Below are 16,895 nucleotides of genomic sequence, written 5' to 3' on the forward strand. Positions count from 1 at the left end.
ATGTACGAAAAAGATACTGAAGTTATGCTTGTAACGTCAGCTTCCTTAATTTACGGGAACTTGAAAGTGCATTATTCAATAGAGGACGAAACACTACGAACATTTGCCGTTATTCATGGCGGATACATTAATATCCTATTAGCTCATGGACCGAACGTAAGGCCAAAATATTTGCCATGTATAGAAATGGGCACAAAACCAAAGCATATCACCGCTTATGTAACAGAAGTAAGTACGGACAATCATTACAGCGTACACCAGTTATTGCTATAGAATTTCTTATTGTCTTACGTGAATGAATAACTACTCTTTGGCATTTTTTAATAATATATAAAAACTGATGATGAAATAGCAAAGAATTTACCCTTACTTGTGGACTTACTAAGGCACAAAAGTATAGCACTTTTGCGTTACGTATTTTTGTTCGGATTCTGGTTAGCAGTCACACGTTACAGGGAAATTACATGATTCCCTCATGTGGACTGCAGTTAGGTTTCTTCCATTAAAAAGAACGGTAAATGCCGCGTAATACAACAACAATAGCAGTATGTTGGGGCCTATACTTCTCCATGTTGAACAATACTGTCACACGTTAAGTCAAACGTATCCAGTAACACAACGGATATAATCAGACACAAAATATTGCTGATGACATAATTTCTTTCCTTTACCCGTACCCTATGTGTTAAAACTACAATGGCACTGGCCGTTTGATGGTCTTGCACATGAATATAATTCATTAGCATACAATTGGGAATTGGAATTGTGCATACATATGTGTGTGTGTGTTTGTGTGTGTGTGTAAAAATAAGTATATATGGCAGTATTTGTGTAACAGGTGAAATGGGCATTCTTTGGCAACCGGTACCATCTGTTGGTAACATCGAACTTAGGAATCAACGTTTATGACCAAGAAGGTCAGATCTTCAAATTTACTCATCCATGCTGTGATGGCCCAAGGTCTCCAGGAACTTTTGCAAGGGGCATTGCATTGATAGGTGACCAGTTGCTCTGTGTTGGTAAGTACAAGCCCAGAAGATATAAACATTGATTAACTCATGAGTTGTGTCTCTTGAAGTTTGATAGATGTATGCATTGTGAAAGAGTGAATAATTATAGGTACATCACCACTAAGATCTGTCTTCAGATAGTATATTTCAGCCATGCTTTTAAACATGCCATTATAGTTGTATCTAGTTGTGAACCATCATACAGAGTGACAGTATGTAGCCCTATCCTTTTGCATTACAACTGATATTTAGGAGTCTTCATCGATCACTCTTAATTTTGAGTCAAGTTCTAAAAAAAATACTGCAGTTGACAAATAAAAGAGCACATACCGAGCCAAATAGGAGAGGCACTGGTAATTCATATTAAAAACTTGTATCATCAGATGAAAGTCCCCACAAATGAGAAATATCTGATGGATCGCAATTTTACATATCGTATGCAGTAATGCATTCTATGAGCTTTTCTGTAGTATTTATGGCAGGGAGTATATTTAGAGATAATGTTACTAAAAGTATAATTTCACAAAACTGTCGTGCATTCACACTCATTCATCATGTTCCATAGAACCCTTATAGAAAGAGAAGCCTTAGACATGAGGAATGAGTCAAAATATGCATTAACAAAAGACGAATAACATGCAGGAATGTATCTACCTGTATATACAGTTTTAGCCACAAACTATCACTATAGACCCTACAGCTTAATTGGACTCAGTGGGTAGGTGACACACTACCAACCAAATGTCTGAAAGTTCAATCCCCAATTAGAGAAGGTCTTGTATGACATCTATGACTTACTTCACCTCTGGCATCTATTTGTTAAAAATTATTTGTGAAAACTGCTGAGTTGCGTTATGGTTTAGAGTCCATTTAAACTAGAGCTTTGCACCAGAGTTCGTAATCCTACTCTGAGCACTGGACAAGTAAAGAACCACATAAAGAATGGAACACATCCCAGGAATCCCCAGTTTTGTGTTATCCCTAGTAGTATTGCAGGTGGTCAGTAGTAGTATCATAGACCATTTCAAGCCTGAAAAAGACATCTATTTAGCTTTGTTTTGATAGGAAAGCCACGTGCATAGCTATTTCTGGCAGTGACAGGTTAACTATGTTATCTCCTACAACCTAAAAGAAAGTGACTATCATTCCATCTGTGTTTGAGAAGCCACGTAATGAATTGCTGTGAGGTCTTCCCTACACGTATTGTGGAGTATTACCCATATGAACTATGACAATGATTGTTAGCAAGTTTGAGTACTATTAATTAAAATGTCTTTTTCCTTAAGTTGAGATGTCCCATCACCTAAATTAAATATCATAGACCCCCCCCCCCTCCCCATTTGAGTTTTTACAAAAACAATGAATGGAGAATTTTTTTGGTACAAATCCTTTTTTTACTCATAATATTTGCCTTTAAGTTTTATTCAATTTTGCATTTGTTCAAAATAAATTTGCAAGCATTTTTTCCACTCTGATGTCAGTTCCTCAAAAACACGGTTTTGTAAGGATTCAGCAGCTTCTCTCTTCTGTAACACTAATGTGTTGACTGAACCTACTCATATCAAATCTAGCAGTACTACAGAATGAGTTGCACTAGTTCTGTTTACACAGTACTCTTTATTGAGAATTCTTGAACATATTCGCAGTTCAAATATAATAAATTTGCTTGCAATGGAAACACTTCTGTCCACAAATCAGCACGGATTTAGAAAGCATCACTCATGCAAAACTCAGCTTGCTGTTTTCTCATGATATACTGCAAACCGTGGAAGAAGGGTAACAGGCAAATCCCATATTCCTAGATTTCTCAGAAGCATTTAACACAGTGACTAGGTTCCCAGATATGAGAGTGTCTTGAAGACTTCTTAAGTAATAGAACCCAGTTCATTGCCCTCCACAGCGAGTGTCCATCAGAGACCAGGGTATTATCAGGTGTGCCCCAGGGAAGCGTGATCGGACCGCTCTTATTTTCTATATACGTAATTGATATCCCAGGCAGAGTGCTGCTGTTGAATGACTGCAGGAGGATAAAAGATGATATGGACAAAATTTCTAGTTGATGTGGTGAATGGCAGCTAGCTTCAAATGTAGAAAAATATAAGTTAATATAATAGAGGGAAACATTCCACGTGGGAAAAATAATCTAAAAACAAAGATGATGTGACTTACCAAACGAAAGCGCTGGCAGGTCGATAGACACACAAACATACACACAAAATTCAAGCTTTTGCAACAAACTGTTTTTTTCCCAAGGGCATGTAGCTTTACTGTATGGTTAAAAGATGATGGCATCCTCTTGGGTAAAATATTCCGGAGGTAAAATATTCCCCTATTCGCATCTCCGGGCGGGGACTACTCAAGAGGATGTCGTTATCAGGAGAAAGAAAACTGGTGTTCTATGGATCGGAGCGTGGAATGTCAGATCCCTTAATCGGGCAGGTAGGTTAGAAAACTCTTTGTCTTTAAATATGTCTGCTTGTGTCTGTATATGTGTGGATGGATATGTGTGTGTGTGCGTGAGTGTATACCCGTCCTTTTTTCCCCCTAAGGTAAGTCTTTCCGCTCCCGGGATTGGAATGACTCCTTACCCTCTCCCTTAAAACCCACATCCTATCGTCTTTCCCTCTCCTTCCCTCTTTCCTGATGAGGCAACAGTTTGTTGCGAAAGCTTGAATTTTATGTGTATGTTTGTGTTTGTTTGTGTGTCTATCGACCTGCCAGCACTTTCGTTTGGTAAGTCACATCGTCTTTGTTTTTAGATATAAAATATAAGTTAATGTAGAGGAGTAGTAAAACAATCCAATATTCTTTGAATACAGCTCAGTAGTGTGCTTCTTGCACAGTCATGTCAATGGAATATCTAGGCACAATCTTGCAGAATGATGTGAAATGGAATGAACACATAATGACAATAGTACAGTAGTGGTGGTGGTGGTGGTTAGTGTTTAACGTCCCGTCGACAACGAGGTCATTAGAGACGGAGCGCAAGCTCGGGTTAGGGAAGGAGTGGGAAGGAAATCGGCCGTGCCCTTTCAAAGGAACCATCCCGGCATTTGCCTGAAACGATTTAGGGAAATCACGGAAAACCTAAATCAGGATGGCTGGAGACGGGATTGAACCGTCGTCCTCCCGAATGCGAGTCCAGTGTGCTAACCACTGCGCCACCTCGCTCGGTAATAGTACAGTAGTAGGGAAGGCAAATGGTCAACTTTAGTTTAGGGACGAATTTTAGGGAAGTGTGGGTTGACTGTAAAGAAGACAGCATGTAGAACACTGGTGCGGCCCATTCTTGAGTACTCTCTAGTGTTTGGAACCTGCATCAGGTCAGATTAAAAGACTACATTGAAGCAGTTCAGAAGACAATGCTTAATTTGTTTCCAGTAGATTGAATGACCCCCCCCCCCCCCCCATGAACCATGGACCTTGCCGTTGGTGGGGAGGCTTGCGTGCCTCAGCGATACAGATAGCCATACCGTAGGTGCAACCACAATGGAAGGGTATCTGTTGAGAGGCCAGACAAACATGTGGTTCCTGAAAAGGGGCAGCAGCCTTTTCAGTAGTTGCAAGGGCAACAGTCTGGATGACTGACTGATCTGGCCTTTTAACACTAACCAAAACGGCCTTGCTGTGCTGGTACTGCGAACGGCTGAAAGCAAGGGGAAACTATGGCCGTAATTTTTCCCAAGGGCATGCAGCTTTACTGTATGGTTAAATGATGATGGCATCCTCTTGGGTAAAATATTCCGGAGGTAAAATATTCCCCTATTCGCATCTCCGGGCGGGGACTACTCAAGAGGATGTTGTTATCAGGAGAAAGAAAACTGGTGTTCTACGGATTGGAGTGTGGAATGTCAGATCCCTTAATCCGGCAGGTAGGTTAGAAAACTTAAAAAGGGAAATGGGTAGGTTAAAGTTAGATATAGTGGGAATTAGTGAAGTTTGGTGGCAGGAGGAACAAGACTTCTGGTCAGGTGACTGACTACAGGGTTATAAACACAAAATCAAATAGGGGTAATGCAGGAGTAGGTTTAATAATGAATAGGAAAATAGGAGTGCGGGTAAGCTACTGCAAACATAATAGTGAACGCATTATTGTGGCCAAGATACATACGAAACCCACGCCTACTACAGTAGTACAAGTTTATATGCCAACTAGCTCTGCAGATGACAAAGACATTGAAGAAATGTATGATAAAATAAAAGAAATTATTCAGATAGTGAAGGAGACCAAAATTTAATAGTCATGGGTGACTGGAATTCGAGTGTAGGAAAGGGAGAGAAGGAAACATAGTAGGTGAATATGGATTGGTGCTAAGAAATGAAAGAGGAAGCCGTCTGGTAGAATTTTGCACAGAGCATAACTTAATCATAGCTAACACTTGGTTCAAGAATCATAAAAGAAGGTTGTATGCATGGAAGAATCCCGGAGATACTAAAAGGTATCAGATAGATTATATAATGGTAAGACAGAGATTTAGGAACCAGGTTTTAAATTGTAAGACATTTCCAGGGGCAGATGTGGACTCTGACCATAATCTATTGGAACTGAAGAAACTGCAAAAAGGCGGGAATTTGAGGAGATGGGACCTGGATAAACTAAAAGAACCAGAGGTTGTACCGAGTTTCAGGGAGAGCATAAGGGAACAATTGACAGGAATGGGGGAAAGAAATACAGTAGAAGAAGAATGGGTAGCTTTGAGGGATGAAGTAGTGAAGGCAGCAGAGGATCAAGTAGGTAAAAAGACGAGGGCTAGTAGAAATCCTTGGGTTACAGAAGAAATATTGAATTTAATTGATGAAAGGAGAAAATATAAAAATGCAGGAAATGAAACAGGCAAAAAGGAATACAAACGTCTCAAAAATGAGATCGACAGGAAGTGCAAAATGGCTAAGCAGGGATGGCTAGAGGACATATGTAAGGATGTAGAGGCTTATCTCACTAGGGGTAAGATAGATACTGCCTACAGGAAGATTAAAGAGACCTTTGGAGATAAGAGAATCACTTGCATGAACATCAAGAGCTCAGATGGAAACCCAGTTCCAAACAAAGAAGGGAAAGCAGAAAGGTGGAAGGAGTATATAGAAGGTCTATACAAGGGCGATGTACTTGAGAACAATATTATGGAAATGGAAGAGAATGTAGATGAAGATGAAATGGGAGATACGATACTGCGTGAAGAGTTTGACAGAGCACTGAAAGACCTGAGTCGAAACAAGGCCCCGGGAGTAGACAACATTCCATTAGAACTACTGACGGCCTTGGGAGAGCCAGTCCTGACAAAACTCTACCATCTGGTGAGCAAGATGTATGAGACAGGCAAAATACCCTCAGACTTCAAGAAGAATATAATAATTCCAATCCCAAAGAAAGCAGGTGTTGACAGATGTGAAAATTACCGAACGATCAGTTTAATAAGTCACAGCTGCAAAATACCAACACGAATTCTTTACAGATGAATGGAAAAACTGGTAGAAGCTGACCTTGGGGAAGGTCAGTTTGGATTCCGTAGAAATGTTGGAACACGTGAGGCAATAGTGACCCTACGACTCATCTTAGAAGCTAGATTAAGGAAGGGCAAACCTACGTTTCTAGCATTTGTAGACTTAGAGAAAGCTTTTGACAATGTTGACTGGAATACTATCTTTCAAATTCTGAAGGTGGCAGGGGTAAAATACAGGGAGCGAAAGACTATTTACAATTTGTACAGAAACCAGATGGCAGTTATAAGAATCGAGAGGCATGAAAGGGAAGCAGTGGTTGGGAAGGGAGTGAGACAGGGCTGTAGCCTATCCCCAATGTTATTCAATATGTATATTGAGCAAGCAGTGAAGGAAACAAAAGAAAAATTCGGAGTAGGTATTAAAATCCATGGAGAAGAAATAAAATCTTTGAGGATCGCTGATGACATTGTAATTCTGTCAGAGACGGCAAAGGACTTGGAAGAGCAGTTGAACGGAATGGATAGTGTCTTGAAAGGAGGATATAAGATGAACACCAACAAAAGCAAAACGAGGGTAATGGAATGTAGTCAAATTAAGTTGGGTGATGCTGAGGGAATTAGATTAGGAAATGAGACACTTAAAGTAATAAAGGAGTTTTGCTATTTGGGGAGCAAAATAACTGATGATGGTCGAAGTAGAGAGGATATAAAATGTAGACTGGCAATGGCAAGGAAAGCGTTTCTGAAGAAGAGAAATTTGTTAACATCGAGTATAGATTTAAGTGTCAGGAAGTCATTTCTAAAAGTATTTGTATGGAGTTTAGCCATGTATGGAAGTGAAACATGGACAGTAATTAGTACGGACAAGAAGAGAATAGAAGCTTTCGAAATGTGGTGCTACAGAAGAATGCTGAAGATTAGATGGGTAGATCACATAACTAATGATGAAGTATTGAATAGAATTGGAGAGAAGAGGAGTTTGTGGCACAATTTGACAAAAAGAAGGGACCGGTTAGTAGGACATGTTCTGAGGCATCAAGGGTCACAAATTTAGCATTGGAGGGCAGCGTGGAGGGTAAAAATCGTAGAGGGAGACCAAGAGATGAATACACTAAGCAGATTCAGAAGGATGTAGGTTGCGGTAGGTACTGGGAGATGAAGAGGCTCGCACAGGATAGAGTAGCATGGAGAGCTGCATCAAACCAGTCTCAGGACTGAAGACCACAACAACAACAGATTGGATGATCACTTGAGTGTTACAGAGATGCTTTGTGAACTCAAATGAGAATCCCTAGAGAGAAGGCGATGTTAATTTCATGGAACACTACTGAGAAAATTTAGAGAACTAATATTTGAAGCTGGCTGCAGAATGATTCTACTGCCGTCAATGTGCTTTTCGCATAAGGACCACAAATATAAGATATGAGAAATTATGACTCTTATACAGACATATAGATAGTTGCTTTTCTCTCAATTTCTTTGAAAGTCAAACAGAAAAGGAAATGACTACCAGTGGTGCAAGGTACCCTCACCGCCGTGCACCCTGTTGTGGGATGTGAAGTGTGTATGTAGATGTAGATCTAGGGATATGAAATCTCTTGGTTGCCCTCCCTCCATAGTCTGCAGGATATCACATGATAAAAGGGCAAGATGAATTTTGCTTGAGTGCTGATTTCGAAATCTGTGCTGATTTATTCATATTAGCTTTTCTGTATCAAGGAAATTTATTATATTAGAGCTTATAATATGCTCAAGAATTCTCCAGCTAGCTATTGTTAAGGATATTTTTAATTTTGCAGGTCTGTTCTTTTAGCCCTCTTATGTACACGAGTCACCTGCACTTTTGTGTATCATTCAGCATTAACTGTTCTTCACCTGTGTAAAGCAGTGGTTGTGATGTCTCATCTTGCAAAAGAAACAAATAATCATTTTATTGAATGTTATTTTGATTCAGATTCTTTGAATGACCAGACAGTTGATTCCTGCTTGGTTACCAGCTCATATAAATATATTCAAGTTTCATTTCCTCGTAAAATGTTGTATAGGGATTTTGCATAACTTTAGTCAAATTTTTTTGAGCATATGCCTAAATGAGTTGACACTTACCTATTTTTAAGCTTTGGTCAAATTTTATGAAATCTATCATGCCTCTCATTTCACGGTAAGTCCCACGATGATCCTCTTCAATCATGTTTCACACGGCATCATTGTTGTTTTTGAAATAACAACTAATTCTGACAGGAGACTTACTGTGATGAAATTCTGCAAACCAGTTCTAAACAGTCTTTTCTGAAGTTGATTGACTGTCGTAAGTTGAATTTAGTGATTCAAAGCATTGTTGCCGAGCTAGGCCTTCACCAAAGCCGTGGAAAAGCACTCAGTGAAAAACCTAACATGAAATTTCCACTTTTTCCCTGAGCTGCCATTATTTTAAACAATAAAAAGTGACACATTCAAAAACAATGTCATATCCCAGTATCACGCTCTACATCTACATCTGTATTGTGCAAACCACCATGAGGTGCGTGGCAGAGGGTATATCCCATTGTACCAGTTACAGTTTATAAGTGTTTCTTCCTGTTCCATTCACGTATGGACTGCAGGATGTATGATTTTTTGAATGCCTCTGTGTGTGCTCCTATCTTCACAATCCCTATGTGAGTGATGCATAGGGGGTTATAGTATATTCCTATAGTAAACATCTAGAGCCGGTTTCTAAAACTTTGTTAATAGACTATCTCAGGATAGTGTACCTCTGTCTTAAAAAGCCTTCCAATTCAGTTCCTTCGGTATATTTGTGACACTCTCCCACAAATTAAGCAAGCCAGTGACCATTCGTGCTGCCCTTCGCCATATACATTCAATATCCCCTGTTAGTCCTATCTGGTATGGGTCCCACACACCTGAGATGTATTCTAGAACTGGTCGTACAAGTGATTTGTAAGCAATTGCCGTTGTATATTGATTGCAGTTCCTCAGTATTCTACCTATAAACCAAAGCCTACCTATGACTGAACCTATGTGATCATTCCATTTCATATCCCTACAAAGTGTTACACCCAGATATTTGTGTTAGTAGGCCTATTCCAACAGTGACTCATTGATATTATATCCATAGGATACTATGTTTCTTTTCATGAAGTGCAAAATTTTACATTTCTGAGCATTAAGAGCAAGTTGCTAATCTCTGCACCATGTTGAAATCTTATCAAGATCTGATTGAATATTTATGCAACTTCTTTCAGATAGCACTTCATTATAGATAACTATATCATCTGCAAAAAGCCTAATTTACTATTAATATTGTCTGCAAGGCCGTTAATGTACAGTATGAACAACAAGGGTCCCAGCACATTTCCTTGGGGCACACACAAAGTTACTTCTACATCTGATGATGACTCTCCATCCAAGGTAACATGTTGTGTCCTCCCTATCAAAAAGTCCTCAATCGAGTCACAAATTTTACTTGATACCCCTTATGATTGTACGTTTGGCAATAGGCATAGGTGCGGTACTGAGTCAGATGCATTTTGGAAATCAAGAAAGACTACAACATGATTGCCTCGATCCAAAGCTTTCAGTATGTCGTGAGAAAAGTGCAAGTTGGGTTCCTCACAGTTGATATTTTCAAAATCCATGCTGGTTGGCATTGAGGAGGGTATTCCATTCAAGACATATCATTATGTTTGAGCTCTGAATATGTTCTAAGATTCTACAACAAATCAGTGTCAAGGATATTGATTGGTAATTTTTTGGATTACTTCTACTATTTGTCTTGTAGAGAGGTGTGACCTGCACCTTTTTCCAAGAACTGGGCATGGTTTTTTGTTCGGGAGATCTATGGTCGATTATAGTTAGAAGAGGGGCTAACTCAACCACAAATTCAGTATAGAATCTGACAGGGATTCCACTGGGGGCTGGAGCCTTGTTCAGTTTTTATGATTTCAGCTGTTTCTCAACACCACTGACACTAATACTTATTTCTTTCATCTTTTCAGTGGAATGAGGATTAAATTGGGACAATTCTCCTGTGACCGATGACCATCGCAGTCTGGTCCCTTTAATCCCACAAACCAATTCTCCTGTGTTTTCTTTTGTAAAGGAACATTTGAAAACACAGTTAAGCTTTTCAGCTTTTGCTTTACTACCCTGAATTTCAATTCCTGTTTCATTTGCTAGGGACTAGACACCGTTCATTCAATATCTCTTTCTCATTAGTCCCATACTTTGTTTTGCACCTATTATGCAGAAATCTCTGTTTCTTTAGCAATTTATTTACAGTGACTGTGTACTATGGGGGTTCCCTCCCATTATGAACTGTTCTAGTGAGCACATATCTATCCAGTGCATGGTAAGTTAGTCTTTTAAAGTTGTGCCAGAGTTGCTGTACATGCTCCAGCCCTGTGCTGAAAGCTTCAAGTTCCTGATTGAAATGTGACACTACTGATTTTCTGTCTAGCTTGCTGAACATATAGATCTTTCTGCTTGGTTTAGTTGTACTTTGGTAATCATTGTTGCTGCTACTGCACCTGGTCACTAATACCAGTTTTGATGTGGACATCCTCAAAGAGGTCAAGTCTGTTCGTTGCCATTGGATCTAATATATTTCCATCATGAGTGGGGTTCCTAACTACCTGTTCTAGGTAGTTTTCAGAGAAGGCATTTAGTAAAATTTCACAGGATGTCTTATCATGCCCATTATAATGAAACTGTAATTTTCCCAATTAATTGTTAGATGATTAAAGTCTCCACTGATGATTACATTATGATTATGATTGGGTAATTTACATACAAGTGGACTGAGGTTTTCTCTGAAGGTTTTGGTTACACCAGGAGATGAGTCTTGGGAGGGAGGGAGGGGGGGGGGTCAATGGCCAATAGAAAGATCCAATGATCCCTGGCATTGAGTCTTGTCCAGACAATCTCACGTTCAGCTTCAATTTCTATCTTGGCGGATCTGAGCTTCTTCTGTACTATGATAAATACACCATCTCCATTTACCATTTGCCTATTCTTTCGATGTACGCTTAAATTTACCCCAAAAATCTCACTGCTATCAATTTCAGTGTTGAACCAGCTTCCTAGTGATCATACCTAAAAACTAAAAACTTAATGGTGACCCTTGTAAAAAGGACAAAGAAGACCTTTCTCTAGTTCTCTCTGTAAATTAATGCAATGTGTTGTAATGAATTTCATCTCAGCCAATTGAAACAAGGAAAAGCAGTATCAGCTCACTAATGAAAGAAGTACCTTTGTGGCACAGAAGTCTTTATATACCACTTGGTGGCAGCCTCCTTGATTCTGACTGGCAGTGGTGATGATTTTGATGGAATATTTTTGCATCACATAGAGTATGTATCTCATATTCATAAATGCTAGCAGTAGTAACAAGGTAGCTTGTACTTTACCTTAAAATCTTCCTTAATATTGTTTTTTATCTGTTTCATATGTCCTTGTTGTAAATAATTTGCTTTATATGTTACATGAAAAATTCTTTTACATAACTTTCTTTATATGTAAAATGATAAATAATGTAATTTTGGTGTTGTTTGTCCAGTCACAACACAGATCTTTTAATATAACCTCACATAGACACTAGAATAGATGTGGCAATGACAAGTGGATTTAGTTGACCATCTTATCACACATTTGTATTTATCTTTCTTGATGATTCAGCCAGTGCACTTTCATAAGCATCTGTTTCATTGACGTCCTTCTGGCTCTGCTGCGCCTGACTGTTGTAACCAGTTGACAAGTGGCCATTTGCCTGGTGTTCAGAAAACAATTCTTCTCTTAAAATAAGGCTCCAAACAGCTGAGGCCCTGTGGTACTTAGTAGCAAAACCTGTTTGCTTAACATGTACTTTAAAGTCTCCATGAAAGAGAAGGTCTATGTCATGAGTTTATTGAGAGGTTTATTGTCAAGGGCTTTGTGTGGTAGTAGGTAAGGGACGTCTTCTTCTTCTTCTTCTTCTTTCACTGGTGCATTGTCCCACCGTTTCGCAGGGTTGGCATGGTTAGGATAGGATTTGGCAAGATTACGGTAAGTTTAAGAGGTGGCCAGATGCCCTTCCTGCCACCACCCCGTCTGCATCTAGTGTAATCCATGGAACAGTGCGAACATGTTCAGATGTCTATGAGTCGTGTAACAGAGGTGGAACATGAAGACCTGCCCAGTATTCACCTAGCAAAACGTGGAAAACTGCTTAAAAACCCTAATCCAAGCTGGCTGGCACACCAGACGACGTCGATAATCTGCCAGGTGGATACGAACCAGGGCTGGTGCGCCTACCCAAGTCCAGAAAGCAGCATATTAGTGCTCTTGGCAAACCTGGAGGGTCAGGCAAGGGACAGTCCACATAAAATCAAAAGAGTGCAAAAACTACAGAATTTCAAACCCTTTTGATCGAGTGATCATTTGTTTTTAAAATTTCAAGAAACGAAACTGCTCATTTTTCTGATAGGGCCATGAAATCAAAATTATTAATGCTAAAAAAGCTGGAACTGATGCTATTGCAAAGTTTTTGGTATACTTTAGTTTAATATGTAAGTTGATAATGCTGTAACATTTGCTTATTTTTGCGTAAGAATGGCAAAATGTGCTTTGGAAAACGTCAAACACATCCCTTTTGTTTTTTATAAAAAGAAGAAAAAAAAATGTTTTGTCATGTGTGTCTTTTCAAACAGTTGTTTCAGTTTCAAGATGGAGAAAGAGTGGTTTATTCAGATATAAAATAAAGAATGTTAAGTTACATAAAAGAACAACGAGGTAGCTGTAGCAAACTATATTCAGTCTTTTCCTTGAAAAACGAAATTGAGGTATTTGTTTTACTAAAATTTGAATTACATATGTATTAATCCTAAGTATAAACCTATAGGATTAATAATACTATAAACCTCCCCTCATGAACCATGGACCTTGCCATTGGTGGAGAGGCTTGTGTGCCTCAGCGACACAGATAGCCGTACAGTAGGTGCAACCATAATGGAGGGGTATCTGTTGAGAGGCCAGACAAACGTGTGGTTCCTGAAGAGCGTCAGCAGCCTTTTCAGCAGTTGTAGGGGCAACAGTCTGGATGTTTGACTGATCTGGCCTTGTAACATTAACCAAAACAGCCTTGCTGTGCTGGTACTGCGAACGGCTGAAAGCAAGGGGAAACTGCAGCCATAATTTTTCCTGATTGCGTGCATCTTTACTGCATGGTTAAATGATGATGGTGTCCTCTTGGGTAAAATATTCTGAAGGTAAAATAGTCCCCCATTTGGATCTCAGGGCAGGGACTACTCAAGACGATGTCGTTATCAGGAGAAAGAAAACTGGCATTCTGCAGATCAGAGCGTGGAATGTCAGATCCCTTAATTGGGCAGGTAGGTAAGAAAATTTTAAAAGGGAAATGGAAAGTTTAAAATTAGATATAGTGGGAATTAGTGGAGTTTGGTGGCAGGACGTACAAGATTTCTGGTCAAGTGAATATCTAGTTTTAAATGCAAACTGAAATAGGGGTAATGCAGGTGTTGGTGTAATGACAAATAAAAAAAAAATAAATAAAAAAAAATAGGAGTGCGGATAAGCCACTAGCAATGCATTATTGTAGCCAAGATAGACACAAAGCCCACATCTACCACGGTAGTACAAGTTTTTATGCAAACTAGTTCCACCGATGATGAAAGAGACTGAAGAAATGTATGAGGCGATGAAAGAAAGAAGTCAGATAGTTAAAGGAAACAAAAATTTAATAGTCATGGAGGACTGGAATTCGATAGTAGGAAAAGGAAGAGAAGGAAAAGTAGTAGGTGAATATGGACTGGGAGTAAGGAATGAAACAGGAAGCCGGCTGGTAGAATTTTGCACAGAGCGTAACTTAATCATAGCTAACACTTGGTTTAAGAATCATGAAAGAAGTTTGTATACATGGAAGAGGCTTTGAGACACTGGAAGATTTCAGATAGCTTATATAATGGTAAGACAGAGATTTAGAAACCAGGTTTTAAATTGTGAGACATTTCCAGAGGCTGATGTGGACACTGACCACAACTTATTAGTTATGAACTATAGAATAAAACTGAAGAAACTGCAAAAATGGGAATTTAAGGAAATGGGACCTGCATAACCTGAAAGAACCAGAGGTTGTAGAGACTTTCAGAGAGAGCATTAGGGAACAATTGTCAAATACAGGGGAAAGAAATACAGTAGAAGAAGAATGGGTAACTTTGAGAGATGAAATAGTAAAGGCACCAGAGGATTAAGTAGGTAAAAAGATGAGGGCTAGTAGAAATTCTTGAGTAACAGATGAGATATTGAATTTGATTGATCAAAAGAAAAAATATAAAAATGCAATACATGAAGCAGGTGAAAAGGAATACAAAAGTCTCAAAAATGAGATCGACAGGAAGTGCAAAATCGCCAAGCAAGGATGGCTGGAGGATAAATGTAAGGATGTAGAGGCATATATCACTAGGGGTGAGGCATCAAGGGATCACAAATTTAGCATTGGAGGGCAACGTGGAGGGTAAAAATCATAGAGGGAGACCAAGAGATGAATACACTAAGCAGATTCAGAAGGATGTAGGTTGTAGTAAGTACTGGGAGATGAAGAAGCTTGCACAGGATAGGGTAGAATGGAGAGCTGCATCAAACCGGTCTCAGGACTGAAGGCCACAAAAACAACAACAACAAGATATATACTGCGTACAGGAAAATCAGAGAGACCTTTGGAGAAAATAGAACCACCGGTATGAATATCAAGAGAGAAGATGAAAAACCAGTCCTCAGCAAAGAAGGGAAAGCAGAAAGTTGGAAGGAGTATATAGGAGGTCTATATAAGGACGATGTACTTGAGGTCAATATTATGGAAATGGAAGAGGATGTAATGAAGATGAAATGGGAGATATGATACTGTGTGAAGAATTTGACAGAACACTGAAAGATCAAAGTCGAAACAAGGCCTTGGGAGTAGACTTCATTCCATTAGAACTACTGGGGAGTAGACAACATTCCATTAGAACTACTGGTTGCCTTGGCAGAGCCAGCCTTTACAAAACACTACCATCTGATGAGCAAGACGTATGAGACAGGCGAAATACCCTCAGACTCAAGAAGAATATAATAATTCCAACCCCAAAGAAAGCAGGTGATGACAGGTGTGAAAATTACTGAACTATCAGTTTAATAACTCATGGCTGCAAAATACTAACACAAATTCTCTATGGACGAATGGAAAAACTGGTAGAAGGTGATCTCAGGGAAAATCAGTTTGGATTCCATAGAAATGTTGGAACAGGCGAGGCAGTACTGACCCTATGACTTATCTTAGAAGATAGAGTAAGGAAAGGCAAATCTACTTTTATAGCATATGTAGACTTAGAGAAGGCTTTTGGCAATGTTGACTGGAAAACTCTCTTTCAAATTCTGAAGGTGGCAGGGGTAAAATACAGGGAGCGAAAGGCTATTTACAATTTGTACAGAAAACAAATAGTAGTTATAACAGTAGAGAAACACAAAAGGGAAGCAGTGATTGAAAAGGGAGTGAGACAGGGTTGTAGCCTATCCCCAACGTTATTCAATCTGTATACTGAGCAATTAGTAGAAGAAACAAAATAAATATTTGGAGTTGGAATTAAAATCCATGGGGAAGAAATAAAAACTTTGAGGTTTGCTGATGACATTGTAGTTCTGTCAGAGACAGCAGAGAACCTGGAAGAGCAGTTGAACAGAATGGACAGCGTCTTGAAAGAAGGATATAAGATGAACATCAACAACAGCAAAATGAGGATAGTGGAATTTGGTCGAATTAAATCAGATCATGCTGAGGGGAATTAGATTAGGAAATGAGAAACAGATAAAAATGTTTTTTCCAGCCCCTGGCATATAAGCTGCCTGCCTGACAGGCATGTGGTGTGGGAACAGTATTGACTTGTCAACTCAACCTGTGCTGCAGGGCAGCCTACATGTCAGGGGAAAGAAGTAGTTTTCCAGGCCCCAACACATAGACTTCCCTGCATGATAGGCATGTTGTGTTGGAGTTGGAGTGGCCTGCTTTATCCACTGTTTTGCATGGCGGCTTGTGCATCAGAGGCAAATAAATGATTTTCAACCCCCTGGTGTGGCTCCTGCTCTGCATAACAGGTGTGTTGTGGGAGTAGTATTGGTCTGCTTTAATGAGCTGGGGAAAGGTTGAGATGAACAGAGCGGGGGAGGGGCGGACAGAACAAGGGGGACAAGGATATGGACAGAGAGAGAAGAGGAGGGGGAGAAGCATGAGGCAGGTGAAAGGTATAGGGGGATAGTGGGCTAGCGGAAGGTGAAGAGTGGGAGACGGCAATGGAAAGAGAGGAGGAGGAGAATATGGTCAGAAGGAGGGAGGATGAAGATAAGGTCAGAGAGAGGGGGAGGAGGATATGGTCAGAGGGAGGGGGGGGGTGAAGATATGGTTAGAGAGGTGGAG

The 16,895-nt window shown here is 39.6% G+C and overlaps 1 protein-coding gene across 1 annotated transcript in view; it reads left to right on the plus strand.

The window, feature by feature from the left end:
• Positions 1–16,895, plus strand: part of LOC126253010 (WD repeat-containing protein 54-like) — a 58,107-nt gene continuing 41,212 nt past the window's right edge. Inside the window, exons 1-2 of the mRNA XM_049954063.1 lie at positions 1–228; positions 839–1,019. Coding sequence (XP_049810020.1) covers positions 1–228; positions 839–1,019 — 409 coding nt within the window. The remainder of the gene's footprint in view (positions 229–838; positions 1,020–16,895) is intronic.

The sequence above is a fragment of the Schistocerca nitens genome, chromosome 4 (genome assembly GCF_023898315.1).
Source record: "Schistocerca nitens isolate TAMUIC-IGC-003100 chromosome 4, iqSchNite1.1, whole genome shotgun sequence".
Classification (NCBI taxonomy): domain Eukaryota; kingdom Metazoa; phylum Arthropoda; class Insecta; order Orthoptera; family Acrididae; genus Schistocerca; species Schistocerca nitens.